This window comes from Coregonus clupeaformis, chromosome 36 (assembly GCF_020615455.1).
Source record: "Coregonus clupeaformis isolate EN_2021a chromosome 36, ASM2061545v1, whole genome shotgun sequence".
In the NCBI taxonomy this organism is placed as follows: domain Eukaryota; kingdom Metazoa; phylum Chordata; class Actinopteri; order Salmoniformes; family Salmonidae; genus Coregonus; species Coregonus clupeaformis.
The window spans coordinates 9,952,137-9,969,763 of record NC_059227.1 but is presented as its reverse complement, the minus strand read 5'-3'; the positions used below and the strand labels follow the sequence as shown (position 1 = coordinate 9,969,763).

Sequence of the window (17,627 nt, the reverse complement as noted above, 5' to 3'; positions counted from 1 at the left end):
GAGGCAGATACTTGGAATTTAGAGTGGTAGAAAGTGGCTTTAGCAGCAGAAACAGAGGAAGAAAATGTATAGAGGAGGGAGTGAAAAGATGCCAGGTCCGCAGGGAGTCTAGTTTTCCTCCATTTCCGCTCGGCTGCCCGGAGCCTGTTCTGTGAGCTCGCAATGAGTCGTCAAGCCACGGAGCAAGAGGGGAGGACCGAGCCAGCCGGGAGGATAGGGGACATAGAGAGTCAAAGGATGCAGAAATGGAGGAGAGGAGGGTTGAGGAGGCAGAATCAGGAGATTGGAGGGAGAAGGATTGAGCAGAGGGAAGAGATGATAGGATGGAAGAGGAGAGAGTAGCGGGAGAGAGAGAGCAAAGGTCTGAGTAGGGGCAGAGTGAGTAGTGTTGGAGGAGAGCGAGAGAGGAAAGGATACAAAGTAGTGGTCGGAGACATGGAGGGGAGTTGCAGTGAGATTAGTCGAAGAACAGCATCTAGTAAAGATGAGGTCAAGCGTATTGCCTGCCTTGTGAGTAGTGGGGGACAGTGAGAGGGTGAGGTCAAAAGAGGAGAGGAGTGGAAAGAAGGAGGCAGAGAGAAATGCGTCAAAGGTAGACGTAGGGAGGTTAAAGTCACCCAGAACTGTGAGGGGTGAGCCATCCTCAGGAAAGGAACCCATCAAGGCGTCAAGCTCATTGATGAACTTTCCAAGGGAACCTGGAGGGCGACAAATGACAAGGATGTTAAGCTTGAATGGGCTAGTGACTGTGACAGCATGGAATTCAAATGAGGAGATAGACAGATGGGCCAGGGGAAAAAGAGAGAATGTCCACCTGGGAGAGATGAGGATTCCCGTGCCACCACCCCGCTGACCAGATGCTTTCGGAGTATGCGAGAACACATGATCAGACGAGGAGAGAGCAGTAGGAGTAGTGTTTTCAGTGGTAATCCATGTTTCCATCAGCGCCAAGAAGTCGAGGGACTGGAGGGTAGCATAGGCTGAGATGAACTCTGCCTTGTTGGCCGCAGAATGGCAGTTCTAGAGGCTGCCGGAGACCTGGAACTTGCACAGTCTTCACTTTTTCCTACCAATGTACTACTTCACATTTCCAAATTGAATGAAAAATTATAGAAAATTTTCCAAATTAATGAGAAAAAAAATATTGATTGCGTATGTCTTCACACCCCAGAGTTAATACTTGGTGGAAGCACCTTTGGCAGCCATTACAGCTGTGAAACATTTTAATAAGATTCTACCAACATTGCACAACTCTTAAGGCAACATTGCTAAAAACATTGTCAAAATTGCTCAAGCTCAGTAAATTTGGTTGGGAGTAATTGATGGACAGCAATATTCAAACTTGTCTCTGATTGTCAAGCAGATTTAAGTCAGGATTGAGACTGGACCATTCAGGAACACTCAACATCTATTGGAAAGCCATTCTGGTGTGTCTATGGCATTAACATGTGTGTAATTGTCCCTCTGAAAAAGAAAACTCTATCGCAGGGTTAGGTATTTAGAAGACTAAGGCAGGGTTTTTATCTGGGCTTTGCTCCTTTCATATTTATTTTAATCCTGACAAACTCCCTAGTCCCTGCCGATGACAAGTATACCCATAACATGATGCTGCCACCACAATACTTAACTTAGGCTATACGACTTAGGCTATACGACTTAGGCTACAGATTAAATAAATTATGATGAACTTCACAGGGTGGTGAAAGTGCATGGTGATAAGTTTGATGCTCCTTTCCAATAAATATCGAGGGTCTTATTCTGGTGACTTGATGATCGATGCTTGGCTGCCATTTGACAAATAAAAATTATCTTGCTCTTTTGTCCATAATAATATCATCATGTAGGCTATACCTGCATATATATCTGCGAGCTGTAGGCTAGAGCGCACGTGCCAAGCCCAGAGTGGGCACATTTGCTATATAATGCAAAAAATATTGTTGCAAAAGCATCAGTAGAGTTGAAAATGCGATGGAAACCCATTTAACTTGTATTTTTTATTCGGTACATGGGAATCTACCGCAAAAGCTATTTTTATGTGCACTACGTCATCACGCACAGCCTTTTATCCGCAATAAGTCAATTTGATGGAAACACATCTCTGGTGGGAAAATGTGCATATTGTTTTATGCAGATTTTAGAATATTCACATGAAAATCTGTTGCCAATTGAATGGGAACCTAGCTAATGACTCCCAATCATATTTACATATTTATTTTAACAAAAACAATGGATAAATGTTTCCCTAAGAGTTGGGAAAAGTTGTTAGAATCATATTCAAAAGTATTCACAGCTGTAATGGCTGCTAAAGGTGCTTCCATCAAGCATTGTCTCTGGGGTGTGAAGACGCAATATTAGATGTAATTCTTTGGGGTGGGAAAATGTTCTAGACATTTTTTTTTACTTTGAAAATGTGGAGTAGGTTGTATAGATCGGTAGGCGAAAAATCCAATCAATTCCCTTTTGAGATTTAATTTGAAGACAGAAAAATGTGAAGGCTGTGCAATGCGTGTGTAGACTTTCAATTAGCTAGGCAAACTATTTATGTTGGATGTTGTCAGTGGTTCTGCAGCAATTTTCTGGATCTGTAGCTAGTTTATGGGGTCTGTTAAGATGCTGGTGAGCTTGGATGTTTATGTAGGTGGCACAGATGAATGATTATGTTGATGAAGGAGAAAGAGTTGTTGTTGTTGATGATGATGATGATGATAATGATCGATTTGATATAACAAATGTGAAGTCAAACCATGTTGATGACAGGTCGGGTTCAAGCCATCAATCTTGTGTCAGGGGTAATTTTTTGCCAACTATTATTCTCTTTTGAACATTAGCCTGGAGAAAGAATACTTTTCATGCTCCAAAATCTGTCATTGCTGTCCAATTGTATGTCCATGTCAAAGAAGTTTCAAATAGAATGGCCATAGCAAAACAGAATTGTGTTTTGTTGCAACCATTATGGTTGTGTACAATGGTTTGCTGAAATATTTTTATGGACTGCTCCTGACAGTTCCTTACTCCACTTCGCAACAACAATAACTGCTCAACTCCTCTTCAATGGAAAGCAATTGCTAAATTACTATTTATATTTAGAGGTTCATTTAGTCTCTGTCTAAAGTTATGTGCTTCTTGCCATTACAAATCTAGTAGTTATGTAGTGATTTCCAATCATTGCTGTGCTTTGCTCTGCTGATGAGAAGTGAGATGGTGTAGTGTGTGGAGGGAGAGATAACCAATGACAGTCAGCAGGACACGAAACTGAACCCCATGGTGACTAATCTGGTTTATTCTTCATGGCCGAGAGTGTAATTAGAATCCCCTCTCTTATCGCTCTGGCTTTCTATTACAGGTAATACTGTATACAGCACTGAACATCGTGGAGGAATAGGCTAATAATTGAAGACATGATTGAGTGTCAGAGTAACTGTCCAGTATTTCCAGATTTCTATGAAATATGGCCTATAATTAATTAGAATATGAGTGAAATCCTGTTCCTACCAAAAAATGGTAATGAAGTATGTTAAAAAGCAGATTTCTGTGTTGGAATGGTGTGGGTGTACCCCAACAACGGTGTGGCCGTATATTGGTCATACAAAAATATTAATGCGAGTAGACTGCTGATTGGCCTGCTCATCCTCCTCAGGAGGAAATACAAGTTTGAGGTGCGGTTTTCTGAATGTTTTTTCTCGAATTTATGCTTTGGCCACAAATACGAGTATAGGATGAGTCAACAACATTATTTGGGTATGAGCTAACAGAATATAAACTTTTGAAAGTGAGATTTTCACTTGCAGTAATATAATGTGAGCTAGTAATCAGGTATGTTACTGCTTTTTCTGGAGCAAAAGCCTGCATCCCTGATTTTGGGGTGGAGTTAGTTAGATTGAATTTCCAAGAAAACGTTGGTGAACCTAATCTAACCCTTGATGCTGTTGTGTCGCTTGATTGCACTTTCTAGAAAACAGGTGACAGAAACAAACCTACCTGTCCAGTCCCTCCAGGATTCTGCAATTCTGAGTTCACAATTTTTCTTTTGCAAAATCAACAATTTCCTGCATATCAGAGGAGGCTGATGGGTGGAGCTATAGGAGGACGGGCTCAATGTAATGGCTGGAATGGAATTAATGGAATGGAGTCAAACATATGGTTTCATATGTTTGATGTGTTTGATACCTTCCATTGATTCCATTCCAGCTATTACAATGAGCCGGTCCTCCTATAACTCCTTCCACCAGCTTCCACTGCTGCATATTATGCGAAGGCTTGCAAATTTGACCAATCACTGTGCTATTTCCGCATAAAACAGACAAATCATTGCAATATTATCGCATAAATCTGACCCATCACCGCAGTATAAAAATAGGGCTTGCAATTTCAACCAGTCACCGCACATTTACAGCATAATATGGTTCAATCAAGCCACATGTCAACCAAGTCTTTCTCTTGTCAGCGCATTTTTGCGACAAATTGCCATGCAAAATGTCAGAATTGCTGCAGCAAAATCAAGCATATTTGCTAGCAAATATCACCTAAAATCTCTACGAAATCCTGGAGGGACTGCCCATCTGAAAAGAAAGGGTGTCACCAAAACTTGATAGGTGACAAATGTATTTCTGACTGTTTCAGTGTGGACATCTTGTACTGAACATGTTAATTTTGTTTTGGTTGCCCAGAAAGCGGTTGACACCTAAGCATGGCTCTTACGGGGAATGAGACCTCAGCTTGCCCCGATTATGTCCCCCATTACCTCCTGGCGGGTGATCCCTTCGCCTCCAAGCTGTCTAAGGAGGCTGACATAGTGGCTGCCTTCTACATCTGCATCATAGGTAAGTGTCAATAAAGTACAGGGAAATACACTGCAAAGGGAAGTAGACTCATCAATACACCCTCATATCCTCTTCTCATCCACCTCTCTTGAGACATAGCCTAACCATTCTTCACAACAAGGAGTGCAATTCTGATTCGATTACGTTTGCAATCAATTCTGATTCATCAAGGTTGTCCATTGTGTAAGACGATTCAAAATGTATTTAAAAAGGGATTTGAATAGAAGGTAATCCCATACTGTAAAATATGGTGGTGGATCTTTGATGTTATGGGGCTATTTTGCTTCCACTGGTCCTGGGGCCCTTGTTAAGGTCAGTGGCATCATCATGAACTTGACCAAGTACCAGGACATTTTAGCCAAAAGCTGATTGCCTCTGCCAGGAGGCTGAAACTTGGCAACAAGTGAATCTTCCATCACGACAATAACCCCAAGCACACATCAAAATCCACAAAGAAGTTATTAATTGACCACAAAATCAACACTTTGCAATGGTCATGTCAGCCTCTGGACTTGAACCCCATTGAAAAGCTGTGGTTTGAATGGAAGAGGCCAGTCTATAAGTGCAGATGAAGGATATCAAGGATCTGGAGGAATGGTCTAAGATCCCGCCCAATATATTCTCCAATCTCTTAAAACATTTTAGAAAAATGCTCAGTGTGGTTATCCTCTCAAGGGGAGGGTGCTGGAACATTGAAAACAGGGGATCCAATTATCTTTTTTAGATTTTGTTTTATTACTTGTTAAACAAAATCTCTTTCTCTGAGCAATTGTATTAGTATAAATATATATTCAATTTTTGGAGCATACAATATAGCTCAGTATTTGTATTATTTATTTTATAGTCTTTTTTTGCTCATCTTTATGAAGGGTGCAATAATTATGGACCCCACTGTACATCCTACTTTGAAAATGCAGCTCTGCATCTGCATTTTAATGTAGACACGATCTTAACCCCCAGAATAGCTTTAGGGATGGAAAAATGTGAATTCAAGGAAGTTCCATCTCTTTTCTCCTGATGTTGGGGTTTTCTGCTGTACATGCCAATGTGTATCCATGACTGAGCTGTGCTTTTACAGTGACTCAAATCAAGTGAGTGGATAAATACAAGAATAGATTCATTTATAGATAGATACAGTTATGCAATCTCTGTCCCTGTGCTCACCTTCATATACAACATTGGGGCAACTCAGGATTTTATTTTCCTGTCTGTCAGATTATCTATTTCTCTACTTGATAGCAACTCATTCTTTGTATTTTATACTGTGCTGAGCCATTTGCAAACCATGTAATACCCTGTTTAGTTTAACTGCTGTCCTGACCCAACGAACCGATGGACAGTGAAGATGTCTCATGCGGGGGTCTCATGCATTTTGATGTGGCTATTCAGTGAGATATATGGATACTGTGTTGTCTGTCTATTCATTGATTAATGAGAGGACACACTCTAAAGGTTACCATATGAATTTAGGATTAACTCGATCCATTCATTGTGTGTTTGGTGTGTTTTCAGCATGTATAAACATGCTTTCACGTGTTTGATTTAGCTTGAATCTGTTGTTTGCGTGACTTCAAACTCTGCTTGAATTCCCCCATTGAGATACTAACTTTGTGTCTACAGTATGCCGGTAATTTATGAAAGTGACTCGAATTTTCAGTACTTTGGGTAATTAACAGTAAATCTATGGCAATCTTTGGTAACTTTGGTAATTTATACTTGAATAAGTGTAAAAAAAAAAAATTTATTCATATATAGTATTAATGTTTTATATGTGTGTTCATATTGTCCATGAGTTTCTAGTAGATAGACCATATGGTTCAAGAGAAAATAGCCTAATGAATGAAAAAAGCATCTAATCAACAATGGCATTATTTTCAATGAACTCTGCAACTCTTCCAACTATTTACTTTTTTCACAACTGCAACCAGTTTGACGCCAAAACATTGACAACAAATACATATTGACATAGTAAAATAAATAATAGTTTGTAAAAAATATACACTACCGGTCAAAAGTTTTAGAACACCTACTCATTCAAGGGTTTTTCTTTATTTTTACTATTTTCTACATTGTAGAATATTAGTGAAGACATCAAAACTATGAAATAACACATATGGAATCATGTGGTAACCAAAAAAGTGTTAAACAAATCAAAATATACTTTATATTTGAGATTCTTCAAAGTAGCCACCCTTTGCCTTGATGACAGCTTTGCACACTCTTGGCATCAATGCAAATAGTCTGGGTGACCATTTTATTAATTGTTCAGCGGTCTTATGGCTTGGGGGTAGCTGTTAAGGAGACTTTTGGACCTAGACTTGGCACTCCGGTACCGCTTGCCATGCGGTAGTAGAGAAAACAGTCTATGACTTGGGTGACTGGAGTCTTTGACAATTTTTTGGGCATTCCTCTGACACCGCCTAGTATATACAGTTGAAGTCGGACGTTTACATACACCTTAGCCAAATACATTTAAACTCGTTTTTTCACAATTCCTGACATTTAATCCTAGTAAAAATGCCCTGTCTTAGGTCAGTTAGGATCACCACTTTATTTAAAGAATGTGAAATGTCAGAATAATAGTAGAGAGAATGATTTATTTCAGCTTTTATTTCTTTCATCACATTCCCTGTGGGTCAGAAGTTTACATACACTCAATTAGTATTTGGTAGCATTGCCTTTAAATTGTTTAACTTGGGTCAAACGTTTCGGGTAGTCTTCCACAAGCTTCCCACAAGAAGTTGGGTGAATTTTGGCCCATTCCTCCTGACAGAGCTGGTGTAACTGAGTCAGGTTTGTAGGCCTCCTTGCTCGCACACGCTTTTTCAGTTCTGCCCACACATTTTCTATAGGCTTGAGGTCAGGGCTTTGTGATGGCCACTCCAATACCTTGACTTTGTTGTCCTTAAGCCATTTTGCCACAACTTTGGAAGTATGCTTGGGGTCATTGTCCATTTGGAAGACCCATTTGCGACCAAGCTTTAACTTCCTGACTGATGTCTTGAGATGTTGCTTCAATATATCCACATCATTTTCCTTCCTCATGATGCCATCTATTTTGTGAAGTGCACCAGTCCCTCCTGCAGCAAAGCACCCCCACAGCATGATGCTGCCACCCCCGTGCTTCACGGTTGGAATGGTGTTCTTCATCTTGCGAGCACCCCCCTTTTTCCTCCAAACATAACGATGGTCATTATGGCCATACAGTTCTGTTTTTGTTTCATCAGACCAGAGGACATTTTAAAAAAAAAGTACGATCTTTGTCCCTATGTGCAGTTGCAAACCGTAGTCTGGCTTTTTTATGGCGGTTTTGGAGCAGTGGCTTCTTCCTTGCTAAGCGGCCTTTCAGGTTATGTCGATATAGGACTCGTTTTACTGTGGATATAGATACTTTTGTACCCGTTTCCTCCAGCATCTTCACAAGGTCCTTTGCTGTTGTTCTGGGATTTATTTGCACTTTTCGCACCAAAGTACGTTCATCTCTAGGATGGGCGGTATGACGGCTGCGTGGTCCCATGGTGTTTATACTTGCGTACTATTGTTTGTACAGATGAACGTGGTACCTTCAGGCATTTGGAAATTGCTCCCAAGGATGAACCAGACTTGTGGAGGTCTACCATTTTTTTCTGAGGTATTGGATGATTTATTTTGACTTTCCCATGATGTCAAGCAAAGAGGCACTGAGTTTGAAGGTAGGCCTTGAAATACATCCACAGGTACACCTCCAATTGACTCAAATAATGTCAATTAGCCTATCAGAAGCTTCTAAAGCCATGACATCATTTTCTGGAATTTTCCAAGCTGTTTAAAGGCACAGTCAACTTAGTGTATGTAAACTTCTGACCCACTGGAATTGTGATACAGTGAATTATAAGTGAAATAATCTGTCTGTAAACAATTGTTGGAAAAATTACTTGTGTCATGCACAAAGTAGATGTCCTAACCGACTTGCCAAAACTATAGTTTGTTAAGAAATTTGTGGCGTGGTTGAAAAACGAGTTTTAATGACTCCAACCTAAGTGTATGTAAACTTCCGACTTCAACTGTAGGTCCTGAATGGCAGGAAGCTTGTCCCCAGTGATGTACTGGGCCGTTCGCACTACCCTCTGTAGCGCCTTACGGTCGGATGCCAAGCAGTTGCCATACCAGGTGGTGATGCAACCGGTCAGGATGCTCTCGATGGTGCAGCGGCATACCTTTTTTAGGATCTGGGGACCCATGCCAAATCTTTTCCGTCTCCTGAGGGGGAAAAGGCATTGTCGTGCCCTCTTCACGACTTTCTTGGTGTGTTTGGACCATGCTAGTTTGTTGGTGATGTGGACACTAAGGAACTTGAAACTCTCGACCCGCTCCACTACAGCCCCATAGATGTGAATGGGTTGTGCTCCTTTTCCTGTAGTCCACGATCAGCTCCTTTGTCTTGCTCACGTTGAGGGAGAGGTTGTTGTCTCTGATCTCCTCCCTATAGGCTGTCTTATCGTTGTCAGTGATCAGGCCTACCACTGTTATGTCGTCAGCAAACTTAATGATGGTGTTGGAGTCGTGCTTGGCCACGCAGTCGTGTGTGAACAGGGAGTACAGGAGGGGACTAAGCACGCACCCCTGAGGGCCCCCCGTGTTGAGGATCAGCATGGCAGATGTGTTGTTGCCTACCCTTACCACCTGGGGGCGGTTCGTCAGGAAGTCCAGGATCCAGTTGCAGAGGGAGGTGTTTAGTCCCAGGGTCCTTAGGTTAGTGATGAGCTTTGTGGGCACTATGGTGTTGAACGCTGAGCTGTAGTCAATTAACAGCATTCTCACATAGGTGTTCCTTTTGTCCAGGTGGGAAAGAACAGTGTGGAGTGCGATTGATATTGATTCATCTGTGGATCTGTTGGGGCGGTATGCAAATTGGAGTGGGTCTAGTGTTTCCGGGATGATGGTGTTGATGTGAGCCATGTGAGCCATGACCAGCCTTTCAAAGCACATTCGCAACACTCCTTTGTTTGCTAAAGGTTTTCACGTTGTATTGGTCCTTAGTTTCTTGTATGTTTCTCTTGCATGTTTGTTGCATGTTTTCTTTTCTGCTCAGGTATAAGTTACTCACAAAAGTCAAACAGCTCATGTTCACATTGATATTGCATGGCACAAACAAATGTATGCAGCCATTCTAAGAAAATGTTTATTAAACCCTTAAGCGAGACCTGGAGCTAATCATTAAAAAGATAAAACGATGGTTACAGGTTGTGGTTATTCTGGTTTTATCTGTCTTGTCCAATCAGTGCTAACTATTGGAGGGCCACCCTAGAGGATAATCTCCTGTAAGTGGGAATCACAGGAGGCTGGTGAGGGGAGGACGGCTCATAATAATGGCTGGAATGGAGTGAATGGAATGGTTTCAAGGACATGGAAAAGATTTGTTCGATGTGTTTGAAAGTGTTCCATTGATTCCATTCCAGAAATTACTTTGAGCCCATCCTACCCAATTAAGGTGCCACCAGCCATCCATGGAATGTACAGTGACTCATTCTAACTGTATATTGTATGCTTGCGGATATTATTCTCGAATATGATCATTCCTTTCAGCATAGGTTCTTTATCATAAGTACGTTATTTAATGTTTCCTCATGCTCCATGAAGAATATACTACATATCCTGTAGATGTATACATATACACATATGAATTATAAGTAGCAAACAAACTGGAACCCATTCTATAATTTTTTTCTAATCTGTTTATCATATGATAGAATTGGAATGAAAGAGATATTTCATTTTTCTTTTCCTTGAATTTATCTCAATAAATTGCTTTGTGTGTGAAACAAGATCATTCAGCTGATACAGTCCAGAGTTAATGGGACAATTTCACAAGAAAATGAGCACTAGAGATCTTGCACATCATACCGTATACACTCCTATCACACATCATAGAATGGAGCAGAGGATAATGTCTGTCAACCACTGGTTCCAGTCCAGTAAGGGGACAGGGACCATGGAGGAAGTGAAGCTGTTAGCAGCACACTGACGTTGTTATTGACAGATAAATACATGTTTGTGAAGGACAATGAACTGTTGATCAGCAACAACAAAGAGCATCAATTGGAATCCATTCAATGTGTTGTGACATGTAATTACCACAACTTGTGTCACACACACAGTGGAAGTGATGACATGAGCCAAAACAGAGGTCATAGAGATGACAAATTAGGTATTCCTTTCTTTTGTGCATGGAAATCAATGACTTAAAAGCATATTGACCATTTCAGACTGGGGGCGGATTTCAAAAACCTTGTTTTGTTGTGAAAGTGTATGTCAAGTCTTATGAATATTGTAGACAGTAGTCAAAATGTGTTTGATCAACCCAAACATGCATGTATACTGTCTTTGCATTTACCCACAACCCATTTGTATTTTTTTAACTTGACAGTAGGGCATGCATCATTATCATGTATCAAGGCTCTAGAGATAAACACACACAGGGCAAAATGTCAATTATTAATAGTGATAGTATTGCAACATTATTATTAAACCAATTATGCCATAAGCCTAAGTACGTAAATGAACTAACCTGTAGGTACACCCTGTCATGTTGCATTTTTACTACTTATCATGTCTTCCTCTTGTCCTCTGTTTTCTCTGCAGGGATCATGTCTGCCACAGGAAATGGCTATGTTATATACATGACCATCAAACGCAAGACAAAGCTAAGGCCACCTGAGCTTATGACAGTTAACTTAGCCATCTTTGACTTTGGCATATCAGGTAAACCATTCATCAGTCTTTTCATACAGTATGTCCATTTACAGTGTGTCTCTGCACAGAACATTGTAAGGTGGATTAGTCCCATGTATTTTGTTTATTTAAATTCAGAACAGCATGTATATGAACAATGTTAGCGCTGCATTAACATTCTTGGCTGTACATCCTGACACATGGGAACGGTTGTCATGGTTGGAAGAAGATGAAGTGGTGGAATATAATGACAACAAATAAAGAGAAAGAGAGAGAGAGAACCACAGAGTAAAAAAAAAAAAATCATAGACATCATACAACTGACATCATTGTTTGAAGTCTCATCATCTGATCCCAAGTCTGAATCACCATTGTTGAATTATATTATATTGAAATTTCATTGTTGTGTGTGGAGTGTCTAATTACATTCCTGTCTCTCTTTCAGAACAATGTAGGTTCCATCAATTCCTTGTTAAATAATATTAATGTAACAGGCCATTATTTCTCTCAATCATTTACATTTATAGGTATGTTTGATAACTCAATACTCAAAAATGCTGAATTGTGGCCAAACCTGAAGTTGGTCCTTTATCGCCACTGTTTGGATATTAGAGGAACAGCATCAGACTAGGCCTTTGATGTACAAGAGATTTAGTTCCATTGCAAACAGTCATCTTAGTTAAGAAATGTAGTTTCAAAAATAAAATGTATGGGGAATATTTTACCCAGCTGTGACCCAGCCAGAAGCAGAATTCACAACAGTGTGTCTCTCTGTCTCAGAACAAGTTCTGGCCAGCTCTCTCTGTGCCTCATACAACCACATGATTCTCACTTGTTTATCTGTTTATTTCTCAGAGTCTGGGCCAACTACGTCCCTCTGTATGAGACATCTGTATTGCTCTCTAGGATTAGAACCATTGTCCACAGCAGAAAACAGGCATGATCTATGTGTCTGCCAGCTTTGCCTGCATCTTGGGAATATCAGAGGTCCAGAATGGTCCAGAATTAGCTAGAATGGTCCAGAAGGTCCAGAATGGTTGAAAGTCCAGAATGTTTGGTAGCCATTTTACCCTGATACTGTAGGAGTCATAAACTGAGACAAAGAGTCTATTGTTAACTTTGAGAGTTGGTGGAGAGTACAGCTTTACTTGCTGGACCTCTGTGGCATCAGACTAGTGCAGTGAGGATGCCTCTTCACACAATTATGGGAATGATATAGGGCACTGGGAAACACAATATATGATTTGCTCTTCTTTCACATGCTTTGCCTCATGATTGTTACTGTACTGCATCTGTTATCATTGAGGGTTCTGAAGAAACAGCACTTGTTTTCTGTGAAGTGGATGAAGACGATGGTTTTCATTGTAATTCTCATACATTCTCATGCCTAGGACATTACTGTACATGCATACTATACATTCTCATGTCTTTACAGCACACAGTGTTCATCTGAGGTGGTAACGTCTCCATGTTTGCTCTTGAAGTCACAGGGAAACCGTTCTTTGTGGCATCTAGTTTCTCCCACCGCTGGCTGTTTGGCTGGGAGGGCTGTCGTTTCTATGGCTGGGCTGGCTTCTTCTTCGGTGTTGGCAGCCTCATCACTATGACCGTAGTTAGCCTAGACCGATACCTCAAGATCTGTCATCTCAGATACGGTACAGTAGGCTATGCTCTCAGTTTGTGTTTGGTTTACAGTAACACAAGACCTTTATAAGAATTAATAATTAGCACTTTTGAGTGATCTGTGATATCTGAACAGTTTGAATTAAAACTTTATTGTAATAATGAACCAATAAATGATCAATCCCATAATTCTGCCCACAGGTACGTGGCTGATGAGGCACCATGCCTTCCTGTGTCTGGTGTTGGTGTGGCTCTACTCAGGCTTTTGGGCCACCATGCCCCTGGTGGGCTGGGGCGGCTACGCTCCAGAGCCGTTTGGCACCTCCTGTACCCTGGACTGGTGGCAGGCCCAGACCTCCGTGGCAGGTCAGAGCTTCGTCATGGCCATCCTCTTCTTCTGCCTTATCTTCCCTACCGGCATCATCGTCTTCTCCTATGTCATGATCATCTTCAAGGTCAACTCCTCAGCGAAAGAGATATCCCACTTTGACACCAGGAACAAGAACAACCATAGCCTGGAGATGAAACTGACCAAGGTGTGTGTGTGTGCGTGTGTGTGTGTGTGTGTGTGTGTGTGTGTGTGTGTGTGTGTGTGTGTGTGTGTGTGTGTGTGTGGTGTGTTTGTGCATGGAACCTCACCTCAGAGATGCTTTTACTATTGTGAGACAGACCTGTGATGTGCTTCTACTTGTGTCCTCCAGGTGGCGATGTTGATCTGTGCTGGTTTCTTAATAGCGTGGATTCCGTATGCAGTGGTCTCAGTGGTGTCTGCGTTTGGCGAGCCCGACTCAGTGCCTATCTCTGTCTCTGTGATCCCCACTCTGCTGGCTAAGTCCTCTGCCATGTACAACCCCATCATCTACCAAGTTATTGACCTGAAACACTCCTGTGCAAAATCATCCTGTTTCCAAGTCCTGAAGAAGCGCAGACATTTTCAAAAGTCAAGGTATAATTAATTGCACTGCTTTCTCTTCTACTTTCTATTCCTCTGAACAGATTGCTAGATCAACAGTTAAAACTGTATAATTTAACATTTATTTTGTTTCACAGGTCACTAGTTTGAGGTGAAACTGTATAGTTTAACATTAATCTTGTTTAACAGGTTTGTAGTTGAAGAGTTAAAACTGCATAGTTTAACTTTTCTCTTGTCGTATCTCCCATAGGTTTTACACCATTTCTGGCTCGCTTAAAGACAGACCATCCGTAAACGAGTCTCACAGTGAAATGTGAGAAAAAAAAAAGTGATACACTCCTGTGATATGACTCTTGGCCTTTCCCCTCACCAGTCCAATCACAACCCTGCTATCAACTGCTAAGACATTGACCACCGCTCACCACCCAGACCTACGTAACCCAGCCTTGCTGTATCTATGTTCCTGCTCCAAACAGCTCTCTGTACTCTCCTACCTCATGTCCCTCTCTGTGTTTATAGTTCAAGGTTGGCGTCAAGATGGGTTTTTTACACTTTTTACAGATATTGTGTACTCTTGCACCTGTCACCTGTTTAAAGACATTTAAACCTTTGTGTGCACCTGTAAGATCTAAAGTGCTGTTGATATACTCTAAAGAAAGCTGGAGAGACTGTGGTGTTGGTGTCGGGGTTTAGTGTTATCCCCTGCTTCAGGCAGGTGTGACTATAGCAGCACTTTTCATCAACAATCGAAGTCATCATATGATTCTTACTGTCCCTGGATACATGTTCACAGACGTCGTTGAAAATGAAATAAAATTTTAGCTCATATACAAACTGCAAGGTCCATTGCAACGTAACAGCCAGTGCATGTAGTAGCTGGACCAAATAATCAAGGCAAACAGCACAACAATGTCTGTTAAAGTAGGGGCTATGTCTTACAGCACTATGTTCCTGTCATTGTTAACCATTCTGTATGCGCTGATGTCAGTCTTTACATCTTAGACGAGAGCATTGTTGGTAGTAAAGGTCTAACCCATTCAAAGAGTAGTATATTCACGCACAAGCAGTCGGAAATCCTCCACTAACAACAGTTACCAAAGGTTTACATACAGCACCTTAGCTGGAATCCTTAATGGTGATATTGCCACGTCCGTTTGCGATACTAAAACAACAAAGAAGTTACTGCAAACCACAAATACAGTTTTTTTCCCTCTGACATCATTGCACGTGCGATAGAATAGCAAAATATGTACTGCAATTTATTTTTACCACGTTAGCCGACGCTCCTAACCCCCACTTTGTCAACAAAAAAACAAACAAATATAGCTAAGAGCAGCAATGAACGGGGTTCACAGGATGACAGAAAGGATACAAGATCAGTTGGATAACAACCCAATTAAATTACATTGAACCAATATGGAATAGACGTTGAATTGACGTCTGTGCCCAGTGGGAAAGCAAGCACTCTAGCATGCAGGAACTATTTCTCATTGTTTGTCTGCATTCATTTGCATGAGACAAAGTCCACTTGATTAATAGTCATTGTTCTAGTATCCTATTGTGCCACTGGTGCCAATGACATCTATAGTCCCACCAACTGGCCTGGTGCAGTCAGATAAAGTTGCAGTGATTTTAAATAGAGCCCCACAGTGGAGGTGTCATAATACCCATAAAACCTAGCGGTCAAACAGGGAAATGGTTTCAATCGTTTTTCCACCATTCATTTTCCCATAGGGGATTTTAGAAACACTTAAAATAAGGGCTGCGTTTAGTGTAGGCTTACCCTGGCGTGACGTTTTGATAACTATGTAAATCTCTCTTGGCAAGGTGACTTTAATCAATATATTCGGCTCTATTTACTCTCAGATTCGAAAATGCTAATTAGCATCAAAGTAGACATCATGCAAAACTACAAATCCCTGCAAGCTCCTGCACGTCATCTCTAGCTGACATCTTTGCTAACAGGTATTGTGTCAATTTAAAACTTGCACAAGACAGTTCACAGAATTGTCCATTTAAAGAAATTTAGCCAATTTATTCAATACTACATTTAGCTAAAATTAGATAGTTAATCCAGAGATTCTTACCTTAGCCTCGATGCAGTCTCGTCCAGATTAGCATGGCATTTGTAGTTCTTTATGATAGCCACATTATCAGCTAATTAACATTTCATTTGGGGGGGTAAATGAATGTGAATATATTGATAAAAGTCACATTGTCCTACAGAGATTTACATGGTTATCAAAATGTCATGCCAGGGTAAGCCTACATGAAACATAGCCCTTATTTTAAGTGTTTCTAAAATCCACTATGGGGAAAATGAATGGTGGAAAAATGATTGGAACCATTTCCCTGTTTGACCGCTAGCTTTTATGGGTATTATGACTTATAATGTGGTACTCTATTCACACAGCTTCTAAGGACATATACATATTTTTTACATACCAAATTGCATGGCCCCATGTTCATCAGTTCAGTTCTTATAGCCCCTAGTGGTGTAGCGTGGCTAATCATTCTCAAATTCATTACAGGCTAATTCATTGAGTCTATATACCAAATCTGGAGTCAATCTGACTTATGATTCATGAGAAGAAGATTTGTAAAATATTTGAAGTATTAGTGTATGTACTAACATGCATCTATATGTACTGTGCGGCCATAATTGAATGCAGCAACATTTTCTTTCTCAAAACCATTAACATTAAAGACTGATGTAATGCGTCTAAATACAACATCTGGAGTGAATGTGACATGTGGTTCACAAGGAGAAGACGATTGCAGATCATTTTGAGCATTAGCATTACATATGCAAAGAATGAGTTGTTAATAGTTTCCTTGTTTTGGGGGATATCAATACCACATTCAGTGTGGTTCATCTTAGGGGTGTCTTAGGGGCAATTAAAATGTCAAGTTGATAGGCCACTGTGGAGTGGATTTACAGTGGTTTAAATGGACACATAAAATCAGATTTTTGTACCATGGGCCTACATTCGAAATGGTCTGTTATTTGGTCCTATGGTTCATCAGCAGAAGATTTTTGAAGTATTTTGAAGTATAAATGCATCTACTGGTAGATTGTGGCCATCTTTGAATGATTTTCAGTAAATCTGACTTTTAGTCCGTGAGAAAAATATTTTTTATGATTATTTTAAGCATTAGCTTTACATAGTCAAAAAAGTGAATTATTCATAGTTTTGTTATTGTTTAAGATATCAATGCCAAACTTAACATGGTTCATCATGGTAATGTCTTTGACGACCCTAAAAGTTGCAAGTTGTTAGGCCATTGTGAAGAGGATTTACAAAGGATTTAAATGGACACGTAAAATCGAATGAATAACTCAGCCATCTCTTAACCAATCCCTTAACCTTCCTCAAACTAAGATGTACCATGGGCCTACATACCGAAGTTCGTGTTATTTGGTTCATGAGAATACGTTTTTCAAAGGTTTTCCAAAATGTCCAAGATGGCGGAAAATCTATCCTGATGGACCTAATTGGCCCTTGAGGCAAATTTGTTCAGCATGAGAAAAGACACCTACATCCAAAGTTTCTCTAGGT

At 40.5% G+C, this 17,627-nt stretch overlaps 1 protein-coding gene across 1 annotated transcript; it reads left to right on the top strand.

Moving 5' to 3' along the window:
- The first annotated feature begins 4,686 nt into the window (after nt 1-4,686).
- LOC121552825 (opsin-5-like) lies at nt 4,687-15,065 on the top strand. Its single transcript, XM_041865885.1, has 6 exons — nt 4,687-4,820; nt 11,442-11,561; nt 13,016-13,186; nt 13,356-13,690; nt 13,856-14,100; nt 14,318-15,065. The coding sequence occupies exons 1-6, from the start codon at nt 4,688-4,690 to the stop codon at nt 14,382-14,384; spliced, it is 1,071 nt and encodes a 356-aa protein (XP_041721819.1). The 5' UTR covers nt 4,687; the 3' UTR covers nt 14,385-15,065.
- The last annotated feature ends 2,562 nt before the right edge of the window (nt 15,066-17,627 follow it).